The sequence below is a fragment of the Cucumis sativus genome, chromosome 7 (genome assembly GCF_000004075.3).
Source record: "Cucumis sativus cultivar 9930 chromosome 7, Cucumber_9930_V3, whole genome shotgun sequence".
In the NCBI taxonomy this organism is placed as follows: domain Eukaryota; kingdom Viridiplantae; phylum Streptophyta; class Magnoliopsida; order Cucurbitales; family Cucurbitaceae; genus Cucumis; species Cucumis sativus.
In genome coordinates this window covers 16,304,606-16,326,068 of record NC_026661.2, presented here as the reverse complement: position 1 = coordinate 16,326,068, position 21,463 = coordinate 16,304,606, and the positions used below count along the sequence as shown (strand labels likewise).

The 21,463-nt window shown below is 34.5% G+C and overlaps 2 protein-coding genes across 2 annotated transcripts; one reads left to right on the top strand and one right to left on the bottom strand.

The window, feature by feature from the left end:
- Positions 1-2,412: 2,412 nt before the first annotated feature.
- On the top strand, positions 2,413-6,380 carry ABCA19 (ABC transporter I family member 19-like). Its single transcript, NM_001280772.1, is given in 6 exon segments — positions 2,413-2,599; positions 3,014-3,174; positions 3,697-3,748; positions 5,255-5,391; positions 5,617-5,703; positions 6,084-6,380. Coding segments are annotated over 6 exon segments (921 nt in total).
- A 2,150-nt stretch (positions 6,381-8,530) lies between these two features.
- LOC101212341 (FRIGIDA-like protein 3) lies at positions 8,531-21,463 on the bottom strand. The gene is made up of 4 exons (XM_004149267.3): positions 21,246-21,463; positions 12,186-13,246; positions 10,573-10,745; positions 8,531-9,212 (listed from the first exon to the last, which is right to left on the bottom strand). The coding sequence occupies exons 2-4, from the start codon at positions 13,234-13,236 to the stop codon at positions 8,784-8,786; spliced, it is 1,653 nt and encodes a 550-aa protein (XP_004149315.1). The 5' UTR covers positions 13,237-13,246; positions 21,246-21,463; the 3' UTR covers positions 8,531-8,783.

Here is a 21,463-nt window from a genome sequence, read left to right as displayed (position 1 = left end):
TTGTTTGTAACTCTGGTGTTTGAAGAAATTTTTAGTATCATAGCCAGGGTATGTATTCTCTTTATTCCCTTCTATATTTTTATTCCTAATAGACTCTACATTTGTATCGATGGATTATTTTAGGGAAATTGCCAAAAATGAGATTATTTGGATGGGTAGTGAGAGTTTTGAGATGAGATTTTAAAAAAGAAGACTTTTAGGACAAATGAGGTGTGAAAAGTCTATATTACCCTTTAATTTAAAAAAACCCTAAAAATTAACTTTATGTCATTTTCTCCTTTTCCTTCTCCCTCACGTTCTCTTCTTGCGGCTTTCTCCTTCTCCCTCACTTTCTCTTCTACTAAGACAAAGGGCAACCCGACTTCAACTCTTCTCCTTTCTCAGTCGCTGTCGCATCTCATTTACCGTTGTTAATCGTTCAGGCATCCATTGGTGGTCAGTTTGTACGTGGTCGTGCAAGATTCTCCGTCGAAGATGCGGCGTGCAAGATTCTCCTTTCTCAGTCTTTTTTTTATAACCACGCACTTTTTGTTTAGGGATTGTTTTGATCGGATTGCTTTTGTTGTTGTGCATTTTCATTGAATGGTTGAATGCACGTATCTCGTACACATCTTGCACGTATCTCGTACACATCTCGCACCTATCTCGTACACATCTCGCACCTATCTTGCACATTTCAAAACTTTTACTATTATTTTCAAAATCAAATTGTTACCCCTCCTCGTCGGAATCCAATTTTCGCAGCAAGATCACGAGTCCCAAGTCATGTTCCACAATGAAATCACCGGAACTACCATTGTTTTTGTAGTTTTGTGAATGAAAAATGAGAAAGGAAGAAAAAGGAAATCAAAGGTTTTGTGAAAATGAGGAAAAATGGAATACGGATAGAAAGAGAGAAAAATGAAATATTCTTTTTGGAAGTGAGAAAATGGAGGAAGAAGGAGAAGAAATTCCATAAATTGTTTTTTAGGTTTTTTTTATAACTAAAGGGTAATATAGACTTTTCCTAGTTAATTTGTCCTAAATGTCATCTTTTTTAAAATCCATCCTAAAACTCTTTAAACCCTTAAAAATTATCCTATTTTTGTTAATTTCCCATTATTTTACTCTATTTGTAAAGCATGTTGACATGACACAAAATAAGTAGATGTAATAGTAAAGGAAATTTTCGTTGGTTCACAATATAAATTTGAACACTTACAAAATAGGACACAACAAAGCGCATTAATTAGGTTCGTAGACCAAATGTCCTCGCTATGTTGATATATACTTGATACACTTAATTGATATACTTGATAATGGCTAATATTTACTTGATATACTTGTCAATCATGCACTCATTTATATTGTTGATAATCTTGATACACTTTACTGATATCTTAGATATACTTGATAATTAATGATGTACTTGACTGATAAACTACTAATAAATTTGTTAATCATTCACTCATCTATATTGCTGATAAACTTGACTAATATACTGATTATGATATATTGACTAATTACTATTGATACATATATCAAATTGATATAATATTGATGATGATACACTTGATTGAGTAGATATATGTACTTTATAATGACACTTAGATTTTAAAAAAATTGAATTGTTTTGAGAAAAAAAAAAAAGAACTTCTTCTTTCTTCGTAGCAACAAACATCCTCACACATCTATCTTTGGTTAACCAGCACTTCTCCGCATCATCTGTTATTGGCCAGTGCTCCACCTTCCCATCACATACCTTCCTTGATCTTTCTTTCCTCTAACATCTCTCTTTCACCGACTAGCATTGTTTCGTACCATCTACAATCGACATTATACTTCCCTCTATTGCTTAACTTCGTCGATCATAGCACGTTTGGTCATTGATTACCGCTTTTCTTTCTCAACCAATTGTGAGTTTTTAGGGAAAATGTGGAGTAAAAAAGAGTTAAAATCCATATTTGTAAAATATCAGATATGTATGACACAATCAGTAGATACCAATTCAAATTCTTACACATTGCCATTTTCCAATAAATTGAGTTCATTAATTTGAATAGATCTCCACCATTCTTAAAAGCAAACTAATGAGATGCGAGAAATACTTCCCGTACGAACTTTCCCCAACAAGAAGACGGTGCGCCAATTTCCCGCGAACTTCCACGACATCTATCATTTTCAATGCGATGAAATTCCAGTTTCTTTGATCTCAACAACTGCCACGTTGTGTTCCAATGGCGCATCAAATCCTAGCCTCAACTTCACAACCAACCAATGTGGTCTTCTTCTACCCTTTACAATCCTCCAACCACCATCTTCCCTGCTTTTGAACAATCACCCACCAACTTTCTTCATTCCCTGCTAATTCCCCACAAGGGTTTTTAAATTCTCTGCCCAATTCTCCATCTTCCTCAGTTTTTCTCTTCACAAATGGCGGACAACGGAATTTCTATCGCCGGGAATGATGGTATTGAAGTTTTAGATGAGAAGGGTTCCACCAGCATCAAGGTACAAGCGATGCAATTCTCTTATGAAAGTGATTCACCTCTTTTTGTCGAGTTTAATCTCCAGGTTGGCTCTGGATCTCGATGTCTTCTTGTTGGCGCCAACGGATCTGGTATTTCAATCATTGTCTATTTCTCTCTCTTTCTCGTTTGGTTTACTGCGGGAATATTGGGTTTAAATATGAATCCGATGAGAAACTGGAATACAGAATCTTTTTTAGTTTTTGCAGTCCACCCCCATTGTTTCTTTGAAGTTGAATGATGTGCAATTCGTAAGCCATTAAAGTGCTCATGAATTCTCTTGGACAGTGGTCAAGGGTAGAGCGAAGGAGTATTGCTCCTTTCTGCTTCTCTTAGATTAAGAAAATTATATCAAAACACTAAGTTTTTCCCTTGTTTTTTAAATGTATGACTATGGCTACCTCCCTGCTCTCGGGGCAGGCAGATTCAACTATTACAGAAAAAACGTAATGGTCTCATTGGCAGATCTTTAGTGACATTGATATATGTTATGCACTTGTGTGCAGGGAAGACGACTTTGCTGAAAATTTTGGCCGGAAAACATATGGTTGGAGGAAGAGATGTTGTCCAGGTTCTAAATGGTTCAGCTTTTCATGATACTCAACTCGTCTGTAGTGGTGACTTGGCCTACTTGGGAGGATCTTGGAGTAGAACCATTAGCTGTGCGGTGAGTACTTTACTTACACTTCTTGTTTAAGCTGTAAGCTGCCGTATTGCTTTTATATATTTCTATTATCCTTGCATTGATATCATTGTCCATGCCTTTTATATGACAAGTATCTTTCAAGAAGTATGGACATAATAAATTTGCTCTGATTGTTTCAAATTCAAACAAAGCATCCGACGTCTTTGGCACATTACAAAGGCGCAATCCTGCTCTTCACCTCACAAAGTTTAGTTGATTTCCTATAATTTGATTATTCTAGAATTCTCAGTGGTCTCCATGGTGTAACCCTCACCTTTATTACAGGGGAGGTAGATTACCAACTAAATATAATTTTCTTAGACATCCATTTGGTTTTAGCGCTGAGCTCTCAGACATTTAGCATTGATTATGCTATAACATGTTACCGCTGATTATTTTCTGTTTATTAGCCCTAAACAGTAACTGGTCACCTTCAATTTATCTCTTGCAAGAACATGGATGAACTTTCTAATGTTGAATGCACCCGTCTTTTTTTAAACTCAGGGAGAGGTTGCATTACAGGGAGATTTTTCTGCCGAGCATATGATATTTGGAGGTGGGCTATGTTCATTTGTATTATATTTTCTGTCTGGGACATTATAAATGTGGCCTTTCATCATATTTCTTAAACTCATGTGAGGAGTAGATTCTTTTTTCTTCCTCTAGTCAGGGGTATCTAAGGATACGTGATAGGAATTAAATTTGATATTTGTCTTAATAAAGGAAACAGTACAAAAGATGGTTAAGAACCTCCACTTACTCATCTAATTCTGAGCCAGTTGGAATACTCTATTTAAAACAACCTTCACCCTAGAAAAAACCCTTTTTAGCCAACTCACTAGTTATTACTAATATAATAAAGAAAACCCCTTAAGAAACACTGTCATTTATCTTCTCCTAAAATCCTTCTTTTCCAGAGGAGAGGATGTGAGCTATGTTCAAGTGAGGAATGAAAATGCTGGAAAACTTATTTAGGTTTCTTCTTTTTACTGAAAATGAGGATGCAAAGCAACATGTTGTCTAGAAGCTTATCACTAACACTACTTGAAGTTATAAGTGTAAAGTAAGAAATGGTGGCATTGGTGAGAAATATATTTGTACCACAATTGTTCAACCAACCAAACTTCTTAATCATTTGTTGTATATTCTCTCATATTGAACCCTCACATTCTTACTTTATAAGAGTTGAGAACTTGAGAGGGGTGCTTGCAATGTGTGGTCCATCTGTAGGTTCTATGTTTCTCTTTGGGTATTGGTTACAAAGTCCTTTTATAATTGTTCGTTAGGTTTTATTCTCCCTTCCTCTAATATCCTTTAATAGGCTCCCTTTTGAGCGCTTTTTTTTGGGTTGTCCTTGTATTCTTTCTTTTTTTTTTTCCTCTTTGACAGTTTTCTACATCAGCATATTAAGTTTCTTAGTTCCCCCACTCTCACTGGAAACACAACCCTCTTGACCATCAATAACTTTTCTTAGACTTATGAAACTCGAGCTCATAATACCCTGTCGGGATCTCAACTGATGGCATTTCCAAGTTCCAATGAGCTTTTCATTGTGAACTTTAACTTGATCCCTCCACAACGCATAAGTGCCTAGATGGATATGGCCTATCTCCAAATAAAAATCTGGCTGTTAAGAGTTCGTTTCTTTCATTTTTATCTCATGGTCGTTTCTTCATTAACTCTTGCAAATTGAGGCTATGGTATGATATTGTGCCTCATCTTGATTGCTTTTCTAATGATGGAATTGCCCGCTGACAAAGCTTAGGACCAAGTTTCATTGATGTATTAAAAAACTCATAGTATACCGTATATGTCCAACAAATCTTCCTTGAAACTTTTGTCCATTTCCATCCTCGCTCTGACAAATTTCTCTAATCATTCATTAATTATGATTAATATGCTTCTAAATAAGCCATTAATACTATTCTATCAGCACTTTAGGTCTCTTGCATCCTGGATTAAAATTTTCATGTACTTGGTTCAATTTCAATAAGATGTTTACGTGTTTTTTTTTATTGGTTGTAAACATGTACAAATTACTACCTCTTATTTATGTTAATAGTTGAAGGGACGGATCCTGAAAGGAGAGATAGGTTAATTGACCTCCTTGATATAGATCTTCGGTGGCGAATGCATAAGGTATCTGATGGGCAACGTCGTAGGGTGCAAATCTGCATGGGCCTGTTACATCCTTTCAAGGTATTAAATATCGAATTTTCGATTGCCGTGGACTGGGAGAATTAAGTGTACTCTGATAATGGAGCCCATTCTTTCACTATGTCCAATTTCTGGACCAGTTGATTTAAAAGTTTCCATTGAGCATTTCCATTTTGGGCTGGCTCCTGGTCTACATTTCACGTTTGTGGAAACATCACAACAGTTACATTCTCTGCTAATTTTCAATTAATGCTTTTGATTTGTTAGGTTCTCTTATTGGATGAGGTCACAGTTGACCTTGATGTCGTCGCAAGGATGGACCTTCTGGATTTCTTGAAGGAAGAGTGTGATCAGGTATTGAATACTCTGCAAAACTACAGGCACTTATTATGTGTGCTAAAATTTCACCATAAATCTTGTGTTAAATAATTGTTTCTTTTACCAAAAAAAAATAAATATGTGTAAAATGGCATTACCATCATATATCTCTAGTAATCTTTCTCAAATCAACGGTGTCCCAACCTGATAAAGAATCTAGTACTCAACATTTATGGAAAAGCCGAAGTCTCATAATTATTATGAATACCTTTTTTTATGATCATGCTCTTTCCAGATTGCATGTTAGCTCGCCTCTCATTGTAATTTCCTTCACTTAACATTATTTCAGTTTCTTCCCACAAAAACAAAAACGACCATTACCCTTGAATTTGAGGATCTGACTGTTTTCGTGACAGAGGGGAGCTACAATTGTATATGCAACTCACATATTTGATGGACTGGAGACATGGGCAACTCATCTAGCATACATTCAAGATGGTGAGCTAAGAAAGTCAGAGAAGTTATCCAAAGTTGAAGAGTTGAAAACTTGTGCAAATTTGCTATCTGTGGTTGAGACTTGGCTGCGCGCTGAAACCAAACTTGAGAAGAAGAAGAAGCTACCAATTCAACCTCCATCCAACAATCAGAAGATTGTTTCTCCTTTCGGTTCGTCTCCTTTCATGTCTTCCAGACATATGGCTTATTATCGTTAGCTTTCGATTTAGTAGTATTATTTTGGGCATAGAATCTAAGAACTGTATTATGATTGACTCTACTTTACCATTGTTTTAGATCGAAATTGATCTAAATTATAATGGTAAAAGTAAGAAAAAGTGAGGTTGATAAGCCCCTGAGGGGTGGCACCATAGTCAAGAACTTGGGGTATCTCGATCATACCAACTTAGAACTTAGAAGTCCCAAGTTCGAACCTTTTGGAAGCTTAATATTGAAAACTATTGATGTCTCTCCAGTTCAGGCCTTGGGAAGGGTATGAGTGTCAATCGAATATAGGAGCAAAAGCTTTGACTCCTAGTTATTATAAAGAATTCACAGGTTTAGAATTCAAAATAGATTTGTATTTTTCTTTTCTTTTCTTTTGCGAGCACTGTAGACTTCCATAATCAATTATTTGATTCATGATTTGAAGTGGAGTTGATATGCAATGAATTATTTCTTGTGATAAATACTAAATACCAATATCAACAAAACGTGTTAGCCATACTAGTAGTGATGGATATTGACTTTGATAGGTAATAGGTTCATTTGAAACTCAAGTGGAAGGAAGTAAATTCCAAAGAAATCCTAAACATTTTATAATTAAACTTGATGAATATTCTTACATGCACAAAACCTTGAAATACTTGTCAAATCTATTTCAAATAACCAACTTGGAACTTTAAAACATAATCAATCGTATGGCTGGGGTGAAGATTACATTTCTTTTGGAGTTTTTAAATTTAGTAATGATCAAATTATAAAAAATGTTCTGAAGTTTATATTTTGTGTCAAAAAAAAAATATCCAAATACTTTTGAAAGTTTTAAAAACTGCACTAACTTTCAAAAAATATTATCCAAAAATACTCTTACTTACGGTTAAGACAGAAACCTTCGAACTATTGAAATGAACTTAGCTTCGTTAGTGTCTGTTAATAGCCAAATACTTTTTTTTATTTGATTAATTGTTATTTTAGTATGTTTTGGAAAGAAAATTTTATTGTGAAACTTTATGGTTTAACTTGAAATTTTGGTTTTTATTTTGGGTATGGATTAGTTTTGGGGTAAATTTTGGATTAATAAGGGTATTTTTTTAACTTTTTCCAAGTTTACTTTTGAAAATTTTCAATAGCTCAATAGTATCTTTTAAACAAAACTTTAATAGTTTCTATCCATGTTGTAAAAAAATTTTTTAACCCTTCGAGAAATTTTAGGGACATTTCTGCAACTTTTGAAAATTGAAGAGCATAAATAACAGAAACTATTAGGTTCATAGCCATTTTTTTAAATATAATTTAGCCTTTAATATTTTATGACTATTTTCAAACACACTAAAATACAAAAAAATAGCAAAATATTGCCGTCTATCTATGATAGATCACGATAAACTAATAGCTTATGCAAGCACTCTCATACCAAACTAAATTCTTGACATGACAATGACGTTGAAACTTCGTTGTGACAATTTTCCTCAAACTTACTCAAACTTAATGCTCAATCATAATTTATAAACTAAATCATCAATCATATCAATCTAAATGGGTAAAAGATTTCATTAAATCTTAATAATAGGATTTTGTACATCAGAGACTAGATCAAAAATGAACTTTTAACTAATATTATTTGATTTTAACTAATATTATTTGAATGTTTAATCTGTAAATAATACAGTAAAGACAAAACTGTTTAAAAAGTGTTGTAAAATATTATAAAATTTCAAATTATAAACACTGAGACTACTTATTGAAGTTTACTAGATAATATCTCAATTTTATAAATATTTTGATTCCCTAAGCTATATTTGAAAATACTCCTAAATTAAACTAAATGTCACGTCAACATTTTGGAACAAAAAAGGATCCATTCAACTTCCAATTAGCTAATTCAAAGAAAAAGTTGTCGATGATTCCAAACAACGAAAGTTGAAATGTTTGAGTTTGAAAACACAATAACCCAAATATAATTTCATCAAATGGTGAGGAACCCTACAAGCAAAACAAAACTCTTTTAACTCAACAATTGACCCTCTTGAAATGTCCTAAGCAACTCAAAAGAACCAATATTCACTCAATCATACACGTTAATGAGCTAAAGGTACTCAGAGAACAAAAAATATACCGACTAAAAAGATAAAGAAAGTTAAGCAGATAAAAATATTACACATCAAAGTTTTGTGCATATATATATATTAGAGAGTTGAAATATCATCCAGTACAACAAGAAATTAACAAGGAAGTTTGGTCGGTCTCTTTTTTTTTTTTTTTTTTTTTTTTTGGTTTTTGGGTAAGTTTCTGAGTTTTACTACTAAACTTCATTCATACACTGCCAATAGCCATTGAGGGTTAATATTCTAAACAGTTAACAAAGGATCATAGTCACCTCTTACCATCATTGATCTGATTCAGTGAAGATATGCAGCAGCTTGATACTGGTAAGCATTTCCAAAGTAGTTTCCATGAGCTGCAGGAGACATGTTGTACATGGCCGAACCCAAGAGGGATGGGCAATGGTTGTCGTTAGGGGTCGGGTACATGTACTGTCGATCGTACATGTACTGTGGGTATCTATCTGTCACTCTACCATAAAAGTTCTTGTCAGCAACATTGTTGTTGTTATTCACGAGGGGGGCATAACCAACACCATTTGCACGGGGTCGCTTTGGTTGAGGTTTTGTAGCCTCAGTCACCCTTTTCTTGTCGGCCTTAGCTTTCTCGAGTTGGATGACCCGTTTCTGAAGAGGGTCAACAGGATATTGCTCTTCAAGCTTGTGCTCTTCAATGCACTTGATTACGGCCTTAAGGGCGGTCAGCTCTCTGTCACTAACATCATTCTGAAATTTGTACAAAAACAATGAGGGAAAAGAAGAAACATCATATAACAGAGAAATAAACGGTAATGGAAGTTCACAGGGAGGGAGGCAAAACAATAGTACACAAAGTCCCAACTCGGAGTAGAGGATCTAACACCTGCATTCTTTTGATTCCCAGTAAAAGAATATCCAACCTAAGAGAAATTCAAGTCAATTGTAACTCCACAAAATGTTCACAGAAAAAACGATATTGTGGGATTACAATTGGTGGCCATGTAGTAAAAAATGAGACAATCTCAAGAAATGATAAGAGATCATGGGATCAATTCATGGTGGGAATTAATTTTCTACAAGTTTTATTAACACCCAAAAGTTGTGAGATGATGCAGGTTGTCCTGTGAGTGATCGTAAGCTGACTCAAAAACTCACAAATATCTGGAAAAAAATGAAATATTGGAACTTTGCAGACGGAATTTTTCTAAGTAGTTTTTTCGTTGGTCTTTGTTCTGAAGTTGGTGGTTGGAAACTTTCAATCTAGTGCCTTAGGTTTGATTGTTTTCGTGGGTGTGTAAGAGAGTTTTGCAGGCTTTATTTGGTTGACCATTTTCATTTTTTTCCCACACCATGCAAGTTTCTATGATTTAACATTTGTATTCTTTTCATCCACGCTTTTTTGTGTTGGGTTATGGTAAAATATTAGAAGGGTGGTTGTCCCACATCAAAATGTTCAAGTGATGGGTTCCAAACACTAAAAAAGTTTATGGCTTTGGATTCAAGTTTGTTCTAGTTGATCAGAAACACTTTAAGCTTGGTGTTCCAACTCTATTTAAATTCTTTTTATGTCTCTAGTTTGAGGGGAGGAAAAGGATCCAAGAGAGAGCTCTTGTAATTGGAATCAAGAAGAGAATACTTTTGTGTAATTGTAACAATTTTTCACATGGTGGATTTATTTTGTGGGTCGTGGTTTTCTTCAAGTTTGGAGTTTTCACATAAATTCTTGTGTTTCTAATATAATTGTTTTCTTTTAATTTCTCTACTAGTTTTCAGCATCGGAGTGGGAGGTTTTTTCCCAAACATTTTGTAAATTAAAATTTGAAGACAACTATTCTGACCAAAAAGATTAACCAGAAGTAGAAAGATTGTGAACTTCTGCCCCTATGTTTCTTAACTTTGTGTCAGTGATGGGATAATTCTCTAACCAACTACACGGTTTGAAACCAAACCACTGGCTATAGTGGTGGTATTAATCCTAATGAAGAATACAATAATTACAAAAAATTTATCATGCTCCAGATCCAGCTTTAGTAACCAGTTCGAGATTCCAACATTATTCTTCAATTCAAATGAAATAATTAAACAAAACTTGGTTAATATGGAAAACCTGTGCAGTTTGGGATGTATTTCCAGATCTGACAGGTGAAGACACTTTCTTTGCCTCCTTTAGATAAGACTTCAGCAATGGCACTGGAGAGAACTGCTGTGTAATTTCAAATGCAAAAGCCAAATTCACTGCATCAATTTGCCTTCCACTATTAACCAATACTTCAATGACACCTGCAGAAAGACAAGCAAAGAAATCATTAACAAAAATACAAAAAGAACAAAGTTGAGGTGAATCACACCCAATGCCCTAGACTGAATATGCTTATCCAAACTTCATCCAACATTCCTATGGTCAAGAATACTATATCAGAAAGAGTTAATATATGGACATGAATAATTATAATAGTATTGCAACCATGACAATCTCTCACACCCAATATTACTGGTGTTTTACAATGCGTATGGTTTTATAACTTCAAAGTGAGCAATTCAGGATAGAGAGAAAATTGGTTTGAATGCGTGTCTACACCCACCCTTTAATCAAATCTGCTGAATAATAGTATCAAAATTGAATAAAGAAAGAATGAACATGATGAACTCGATTAACAATATTAATATCTACAAATACCCACTTCAACATTTTTCATTCGCCCTTGCTTGCATGAACCTTGACTATTCTCACGAGACTACCAATTGACCCTATTACATTTGGTTGCTAAGAATCTACCATCTTGTTGGCTCCAATCGAGAAAATTACATCCACCTTTTTGTAATTCTATCCTTTTGTTGCTCGTTGCTCGTTGCTCATCAAAAAGGCATTTCATAGTTTTATATCAGTAGTATCTTATTTCTTTAAGTTCACCATATCATTGAAATATCTGTCACATCTCCATTCATGGATTCAAAATATTTGATCCCCAAAAATATTTTTTGATCATGTTGTCTGAAAAGCTATTGCTTGGTGCAAGCTTTCAACATCCTTTAGGTCATATAGTTTTTGCTTCTTTGCTTGCAAATTGGAAATGTAATATGTAGCTCTCTTGTTCAGGGGCTTCTTTCCCATCTTGTAATTTCATTTAATTATTGAAATTGTTTCGTATAAAAATATATATAATTTGACCCACAAAAACAAAACTTAAGACCAGGGGTAAATATAAATAAAAGTAAAACCTGCTTAAAACTTGTTCTATTTTTACTTCAAAAACCTTCAAATATTCTGTTTCGTCATCAAACCTAATGTTTCTTCCATTTTGGTCGCATAACTCTTATTTTAATCCTCAGTATTTTTTTCTAAGATTGACATTTGCTATTAATTATTCAATATAGATCTAAATAAATGAGATCCAACACACGACCAACCCTATCCGTGGATCCATATATATACTTTTCTATCCAGAAACTCGTGAGAAAAATTAATAAAGCTAGGTTTCAAATAAACAATTTTATTACAAAAACCAATAAAAAAAAAATGGTTTTTATGAAAATTTTGAGAGACTAAAAAAAATATTAGAAAACTTGGGACTAAAGAGGAAACGATTGTCAAAAACAATCTAAGCCCTATGAAAACAACGACCTGAAATTGACCAGACCTCAAATCTTATTGTTAACAAAAGCAATCTGAAAGCCAAAATTGGTAAGTCAAGAATGGCCCATTAAGAATGAAACACTGACCTGGCATTTTGTCTGATAAGCCTAGAGATCGACATAAATCAGCTGCTTGACGGCGACGGGAGACCATTGGCACAAGCCTGGATAACTCCACATCATTGAAATCAGATGCAATTCCAAAAGTATCCAGAAGCTGCAAAAAGGCATGAGCCTCCAGTGAGTTGCCATTACTAGCATCCACATCAAGAGCATCCAACTTTGGTTTCCATTCTCCAGATATTTTCTTTGCTTGCACCTTGACTTCAGCTGACATTACTTCAGAAACAGATTTAACATCCATAGTTTTCAGCAAAATGCTTAAGCATTCCATCAACATGATGCAGGTTCGACGTGAACCCAGTAGATCTGAGTTCTTCTTTCCATCCAAGTTTGCAACTTCTCCATTGTAGAAGTCTTCCAAGGAGTCCAAAACCATACAGGCTGGGTTTGCTGCAGCTTTTAGTGCAAATGGAATCTCCTCCCTTACGGCAGCAAGGTTCTTCCGATTATCTGATATAAATTTGTGCAGTCCTGCAGAGTCCATCTCTTCACATAATTGTACTAATTGTGGATAAGACTTGACCCCATAGTGCCTATCTTCTTCAGGAGTATCTTTCAAATCTTCTGAGTTATTTTCACTAGTCAAAGAATCAGGTGGTTTATCTACCACATTTGGTTCTGCACTTTGATAGTCATCAGAGGGAGAAGGTATTTCTGATGCAACCTTCTTATGCTTCTCACGTGCACTAGCAACAGCAATCGCCGCAGCATCTCTTTTCTTTTGAAGACTCTCTAGCATTACATGCTCTTTAGCCAAAATAGCAGCTTCCTGCTTCTCTAACATTTGGCGTGCCTCTGTTGTTTTGGTTTCATATTCCTTTTCTTGGTCTTCTAACTCATCAAAACGCCTCTTCAAAGATTTCTCTAGCCCATGGAAATGTTCTTCAAGTTCTTTCCATTTCAAGTTAAGTGTTAATGCTTTGTGACTTTCAAGCTCAGCAAATGCTTTCTGAAGCTGTTGTATCTTAGAGGTTGTAGAGTCAATCAGTGTTTCAACTGAATGTGTGACATCCATGTCAAAGGAGCTGAAGGTGATCGGAAGAAAGAAAGATGCTAAACCGTCAGTTTGGATTTATTAATCTGATTAGACATATATCACTGAAAAAAGAAATATGGATACTACACCTAGCATGAAACAATATATACATATAAAAGTAGCGCTCACTCTTGATCAATCAATAATGAACCACACTTAACCAAAACAACTTTAATGTAGCAAATCTGAAGATCCATTGAGATAATCAGTTCAAGTTATTAAACCCTCACAGAAAAGAACCACACAACTATGAAAGTGAAACAAAAGGCACAAATGCACAGGTCAACAGACTTCATAGGCTTGCGCTGCTTTAAGTAAGTCCCTCCAAGAAGAAAAAACAGGATGCAGGTAGATTCAAGACGAGAAACAAAACGAAGCTTAGATCTTGATTTTCCAAGCATTAAATATAAATATTGAAAAATGGGAGGAAACTGCACTTTCAATGGGAGGAATGGAAGCATTTTGAGTGAGTATTTTTTGGCACATCAATTATCTATAGGACTTCTCAACAAAGGTCGTAACCAGTAATTGTACGTCCACCCTCCACTAGAATGTTTAAATGCTAAGAAGTAACTAATGTTAACAGGGTAATACCTCATTTCGAATAAACAAAAAAGTGCAACACCTGGCAAAGAGTAGAAACAGTCAAATGTTTTACTGCTTATGCCAAGTATATAAACCAAGACTGTAAAGCTAATATTATGATTACTACGGTTCCCCTTCTTCCTATCTCCTCAGTAAGTCCATCCATTTTCATCTGTTTGTCTTTCATCCAATGGAACAGCTGGGGCTAAGTTGTCTTCGCGACCTATGAAACTCCTCTCAAAGGGAAAGTTGTATATAGCATAAAGAATTCCAAGAAGCTTTTAATAACCTTCTAAAGATGATAGACTTAAGATTGTTGAAAAGATATCAAATATTTTAGCTTAATCTGTTGACTTTGGGCATAATATTCCCTTGACCTTTGTCCCTCCCCTCTAGACAATCAAAAACCAAATTATGATCAACGTAAGTGGGTTTCTGACCTATTTCTGACAGGTCTGCAAGGGGAATGTATAATTGTGGTTAACATAAGGTGCTCCCACAGCGACTGGTTTAAGATTTATTTCTATCATTGGAGAAAACTTTGGTCAATTGCACTATGCACTCACCCTTTACTCATTCCAACACTCTCCAATGAACTGTGCATTCTTACTTCTTAGTGTACTGTAAAGAAGTGATGATGATCGTTGGATAAAGATTTACACTTAAAAGTTTAAAAGATGAATGGTGAATTGCATGTATGACCGTAGATCTAGGATTTGTACCAAGATTTCGGATTTTGGATTCAGCACCCAATGTGTCCTTTGTAATCCGCCACTTTTCATAATGAACTGTTGGAATGTTTAATATTTATAATTCTATGAATATTAATTTTCAATATTTAGACTTTATTCTGTTTATTTTCTCCTTATGGTGCAGAAGTCTCTCCTGCATAACAAGACGTAGGTTCTACATATTTGAATATCACATAATATTAAGATTCTCTCCAATTTTCTATGGTTTCAGAGTTGAGAAATCTAGTCTCCCTGAAAATGAATAAGTACACTTCCATTTTCCATTTTCTCCTTCTAGAAATATTACATCCTTGGAAAATTAAAAGAATCATTTTCCATTGAATTTGATTTTTTGTTTCAAACAGAAAGGAGAAGTCATGGAGATTGTGATTAGTGGGAAATTAACTTACTCAACCAACCATGTCTTCAAACCCAAACCAAGGGGTATAAATTATGGTGTATACCAAATATGAAAATTTTATTAATGTTTAAAAGTTGTGAATACAAGAAGACAAGTACTCTACTTATTATTGAAAAGCAAACTAATCTTAATCCTAATTTATAAAAGGAACTGGTCCTAATTAAGGAATTGACCATAACACCTTATTCCTACTACATCATTCTATCCCTCCCCAATAAAAAACCTCGTCCTTGAGTTTTAAAACGAAAATGAAGGTAACAATGAAAAGGTAAGCCAATTGAACGGAAGCACTCCAAATTGCATAAGTCGAGCCAAGATTTTTCTTTTGAAACAATAAATTATTCGGCAAAATCACCATGAATTAATCCAGTAATTATGTTATTCAAAAGATCCATTGCCATCATAACCAAGTCTCAACCAAGTCTCGCATTGCTTCATCATCTTCTCCTTTTTTCGTCGGGTCTGTCAGTTCAACCATCTCAGATTTGCTGGCAATTATTGCCAGAATACCTGCATTTTTTCAATTCCAAACATGGAATCTCCCACGTTGTTTTGCAATCAACTTGAATTAGGTTTTCAAGTTTATTCAAATAAGTTTGCCCGCCAGGATTCTCCTCTTCTACCTCTTCAACGACTTCAACTTTGATATCCCTTACGGTGTGGAGAGATTTGTGGGTCGGGTCACTTTCCTCCATTTTTTACATTGATTTCTGTTCCGATTAGAGTCTCACAATTTCCAATTTGAAAGTATCTTAGTCAATTTCGTTCCCACAGGTTGTTTCTTCTTTAGACTTATCATACTCTTCAACTTAGAATCTTGATCTAATTGCCTTTACCGATAATTTTCCCTTCAAAGCCAAGAATTTTGATCGTATTTTCTTCTTTTTTTGAAATTTGGTGTGGCTCCCTGATTTTTGTTCATTGTTTTCTTCCTCGGCGAATTTCTTGAATTACATCTTTTTCAAGTTTTTGCAAATGTTCTGAAAATTGCTCCACGTTTTGAGTTATCTGTCCCAACAAACATTGCATTTTCTTGACTTCCTTGTTCCTTCAACATTTCTTCAAAAACTTCACAATTGATTTACAAATTGAGTGTTCTTGAATAAGATTCTTCATCATAATTGCTATAGGATCAATTCTTGAATTTTCTTGCATATTTCTCGGTCTTTATTGGTTGTTCTCTATGACAAATATATTAACTTTTGCCCCAATTTGTATTAGTTCCTCTATAAAATTCCATTCTGGCAAAATCTTGATAACTCTTTGGGTTTATTTTATTTTAAGCGTTCCCCTGTTAGATGTGTGTTGTTTGGCAACGAGCACAACTCACAAAGCTCCCTCTTGTGATCGGCATCACGAAGAGTTTCTCGGTTTTCCACCAATGGCAGTCAACATTAGCCCAAACAGCTACTATGATACCAATTTAATGTATACTAAATATGAGAATTTTATTAATGTTTAAAAGTTGTGAATACAAGAAAAGTACTCTACTTATAATTAAAAAGAAAACTAATCCTAAGTTCCTTGCTCACTGTATAACCCTCTTGTACTATGCTTTTGTCTCTGTTTTTTATTGGTTAATAATAGAGACTTGTTTCCTCTTCAAAAAAAAAGAAGAAGAAATCAATCCTAGTTCTAATAGATTAAGGATTTGAACATAATACCTGATTCCTAATACATCAAATTAAGTGTTTTTGCCATGCATTTGTCATCTATATCCAGGTGAAAGGTGAAGAAGCATGTGTTAGATCCATTAAGTTCACGATTCAATTTAACGCAAAACCTACTTGATTCCATGGTCTAGTTTGGATCGACTCATTTCATTGCTAATTCAGTTTGGTTGGGTTCCAATGTCACCTTGTCATCCTGGATAGTTGATTGATTTCTTTAACAGAAATGCTCGAGAACAATTATGATGACTCAAATTTCTCTAGCATGAAGCAAACTTATCAACTCTTGAAATTGTCTTCTACCAATGTACCTTCTAACAATTCTTGCATATCCTTAGCAAAAACAAGTACTTATCATGATACTTGTGCTAACTTAACTACGGATCAAATTTATAAACTTTGAAGTTTTCGCTTGTGTAGTCATTCCTATTCTCCTTCGTGTTCAATGAAAAAATTAATATTGTAAATGGCAAGCTTTTCTTCAACCATTAAACAGACCAAGACTAATTCCCTATAACCTTTATTTGTCCATCTTAAATCACTAATTCAACTCAAAAGCTTAAGTTGATGGCTGAAGGCAAATTTAATATTTTCAATACTCCCCCTCACTTGTTGGCTTGAAATACAAAGAAAGACAACAAGTGGAAATCAATATTAAATGAGGAGGAAGCAACAGTGCAGAGGCTTGAACACAGAACCTCTCAGGACCACCTACTTTGATACCATTTAAAATCATCTATGGATCCAAAAGCTTAAGCTAGAGGGTAAATGCAAATTTAATTATATATCACAAACATTTTATTGAACTTTTAAGTGATTCTAATTGTCATGTTACTTTCTCCATGAAGATTTGGAGGAGACAATTGGAAGTGTTAGCAAGATTGGTGATAGTTGAGGATGGTACTTTTAGTAATAAAACATGGGTAGCAATGTGGCCTTACATTGATTGGAGACAACCCAAGTATTAATATGATGGCATGAGGGAGAAACCCAATGTTAGGCATAAACATAAGAAAGTCTCAAACATGTACTTGTTGTATCTCTTTAGAAACAACACCCCATTCACATTCAAATCTATCCATAAAGTCTACTTTCCTCAAATTTGACTTGAAGTCCATGGTAAGTTGTCTCCAAACGACCTTTTATTAATCCCTGATTCAACATGTACAGTCATTCCACAACATAGATAATATCCAAGTTATTGACCAGTAGAAATAAGAAGTTCTCCACCCTGCTTTACCTTTTAATTTGACAAAAAGATATAGCTACCACTTTAAATATTGTCATTCCCTTATCTCATTATGATAAAGTAACTTCTCGTGAAACTTAATTGTACTGGAAACTCCTTGAGTAACTAATCTAAGACGAAGGAATAAATTGTCATTATCATTCAACAACATAACCAATCCACAGCCAAGTTCACGTCAGCTTAACTACTTCACTCCCGTTAGTAAGTTTGCAAACATCTTTGTTGGTCTTGGTTCTTGCATGTCCATCACTAATTTGTGCACTAATTACACCAATGGTTTCGTCACAAGCTTTTCATCATATTATAGCAACCTTTTTTCTAATTAAAAAACAAAACAAAAAAAAAAAGCTTCCTTTATTGCCTATAGAACGAAAGAAATATCAGAATTTTTGAAGTATGTCTCTTTTAATTCTTTTTGGAGGGTTGTGCAACACACAGCCTCTTGTTGGTGTACAAATTACATCAAATCCCTTCGTAATTATGGCTTTCCATGATTTTTAACAACTGGAAAGCTCTCTACATTAGTCTTTTTGGGTGGGGTTTTCTCAACCCTACGTAATTAGGTTGTTCTCCACTTTTTTGTTTGAATATATCTCTCTGTTTCCTATAAAAAACAAAAATAAAAACAAGAGATTGTAATTCAGGAGGCAAGAGCCCAGCCAAAACAACCTACGGGGCGAAGGGGTAAGGCTCCACTCTACTAAAGAAAGTATTACAAAGAAACCTAGTTACAAAATCGCCTACGTTAGGCAGTCCAAGTAAAGGCCACAAACTGTACAAGGTCACAAAAGAAGAGAGATTGATTAATCTAAAAACACTCATCTCTTTCCAAAGAAGCCAAGGAATATCCCAAGCAAGATTCATCCAAAGCACTCTAGCTTTGTCTTTCAGCCACCCCCGAGATGATTTCAGCCGACCAAGAAATCACACCATTTTTTTATTGAAACAACTTTCATTGAGAAAAAAACAAAAGAATACAAGGGCATACAAGAAAAATCAATCCCAAAAAATGACTGCTTCTAACATGATATCTCAACATGAAATAAACAAAAACAAACTTTAGCCTCAAAAGTTAAAAGATAAAAACAAATCTTTCCAATTGACGATAAGAGCAAATAACTATAATTTAAAAGGAGAGAAATTTTGCACCACGCGATGGCTAAATAGGTTATTCAAAAAACCTATCAAAACACTGTTCTTTATGCTCCATTTTGAACTGTAGAAATTCAAGGAGTGATGTCAAGGCCAATTCCACACTTTGGAAGCAAAAGGAAAAAGGCTAGAAAAATGATTAAGATCCAATCCAGATTCATGAAATATGCGGCCCAAGAGAAAGAGAAAAAAAATCTTCTTCACGATCTTCAACTTACACAATTTAAAGAGAGAGGCAAGAACAAGCCAAAGAAGGACAAGAAGATGATCCCAATTAAATGAATAAAGATTTAGAAATGCCATAGAATGTTTCAGGTTTAAATACCAATGGCCCTTTTACCTTTAGCTTGGTTCATTTTGGCCCTTGCACATACAAAGGTTCATTTTGTTCCCTAGACAATTAGCTTTTTCCATTTTGGTCCTTGTACCTCCATACACTCAAATTGGTCCCAAGATTTATAAAAAGTGCAACTGTCTAGGTACCTTCATTTCTTTGTTATCTATTTTTCCAATCACAATGTCAACACAAGATTACACTCGATAGATTTCTTCCAATACAGTCATAACTTTGTATAAAGAGTTCCGTTTCGGAATAGAGCTTTTTTTACATCAAAAAAGAAACTGTACAAAACAAATTCAAACAGAGACCAAAATGGTTACTTTTTAAAAGTATAGGAAGCAAAACAATTGTTATTTAAAAAAAATGTAGGGATCAAAGTTAATATTTTGTAAATGTGAGGACCAATATGCACCTACTTTCGAACCAAAATAAGATTCAAAACAATATTTTAATTGGAGAAAGATTTATCTTTTCGAATAAATGATGAAAATCTATCTCTTTCTTATCTATAAGAAGCCGTCAATAAAAATCAAAATCAAATAACCAAAGAAACCAAAAAAAAAGAAAAAAGAGAGAGAGAGACTATTATTCCGTTCCATATAGTGTTGTTAATGACATCAAGGGTAGGTATTAGAGTTTTCTCTCATCAAACAGTCTTGTTCAGTTATTTTTAGGTTGGGCTCTAAACTTTTATGGACAGTGATAAAATTTCTCCATAAGCTCCAAAATTTTGTTCAAATTCCTAAATGATCTATTGAATTATTTCTTACAGCCTAGTTTCACCCATCCGTTTCAGCAAACTAGTGCAGTTTGAACCTACTGCAAATAGTTCAAAGTTGTGATCTAGTCCAATATCCATTTCTACAATCTTCAAAGTGGCCGCAGGGAAAATGGAAAATGCAACACGTTGGATAGTGTTTAATAAATAAGAAGAGAAACACATCTTACAGAAGAAAAGGTAAAGTCACTTGGAATTATAGTTCACAACCTGAAATTGTCAAACAAAACCAGAAAATTTCAACAAAAGGAACTCCTTCGTGACCTCCAAACGGTTGATTACCCTTTAATAACAAAACTACGCAGATAAAAGCTATCAGTTTGGCTTCCCATACTCATCATTTTCTACATTGGTGGATTCATTGATGAGAGACTTTTTCCATTAATTTATTTCATTTTACCTACTCATTTTTAATCAATGGAAGTTCTACTCGTTAATTGACACTTATCAGAAGATGGTTGTGGTAATCACAGCACATGACAACCTCTGCAGCTACATAAGAGCATAGAAACTAAACTGCATGCAGAAAAATCCTCCTGCATGAAATGCTTCTCAGCATCTTACAAATCAAAACCCCTCGTTGAATAAAAAAGACCCGAACTAAACATTCTTTCAGATCCTACGTAGAAAAGGGAATGAAATATCCAGCACCCAGAAGAGATTCAAACCAGCTTTGTTTACAGAAAAATGGGACATAACATTTCGAATAATAAGGTCAAGAAAAACCACCAGAGTCCAAACTATCATTCCAAAGTATTACCTTTTAAACAACTACTAAAACCCCATTCCCAATTTTCCACCCTAAATCAAACGAATTCAACAAAACAAAGCAAAGCGATCCTAAAACAGCAAGAAACAGAAAACCCATCAACAAAAACACAGTAATAGCTCAAATTAGGAAAAGGGTACTCCATAATTGAACCCTTGAAGAATTAATACACCCCCACAAAAAGGTTCTAGCACAGTAAAGAGCAGAAAAATGAAGAAAAAAAACCCACAAAAACAAATAGAAAAGAAATGGATCTATCTGGGTGAGTAAGAAAAGGGAAGAAAATAGATTACCCGATTGATGGAGTGAGAGAGAGAATACGGAAGTAGTCCGAAAGCTGCAAATAAATGCTTGACCTAACACAGTAAATACAAACATCCAAGCTAAAGAAGAGAGGCGAGAAAGAGAGAAAAAGAGAAGGAGATGGGGGGGGGAGGAGAGGGAGAAAAATGAGAGGAAAGAGGAAAGTAGATTAGGGAGAATGAAAAGTATTTATTGAAGGCAGTGAGGT

What these genes read in the sequence shown, in the direction of transcription:
- LOC101212341 (XM_004149267.3), bottom strand. Translation starts at nt 13,236, where the DNA reads ATGGATGTCACACATTCAGTTGAAACACTGATTGACTCTACAACCTCT. An exon ending in CTTATCAGACAAAATGCCAG is followed by an intron (nt 10,746 to 12,185) that starts GTCAGTGTTTCA and finishes GTCTTTCTGCAG; the next exon opens with GTGTCATTGAAGTATTGGTT. An exon ending in ATACATCCCAAACTGCACAG is followed by an intron (nt 9,213 to 10,572) that starts GTTTTCCATATT and finishes TACAAATTTCAG; the next exon opens with AATGATGTTAGTGACAGAGA.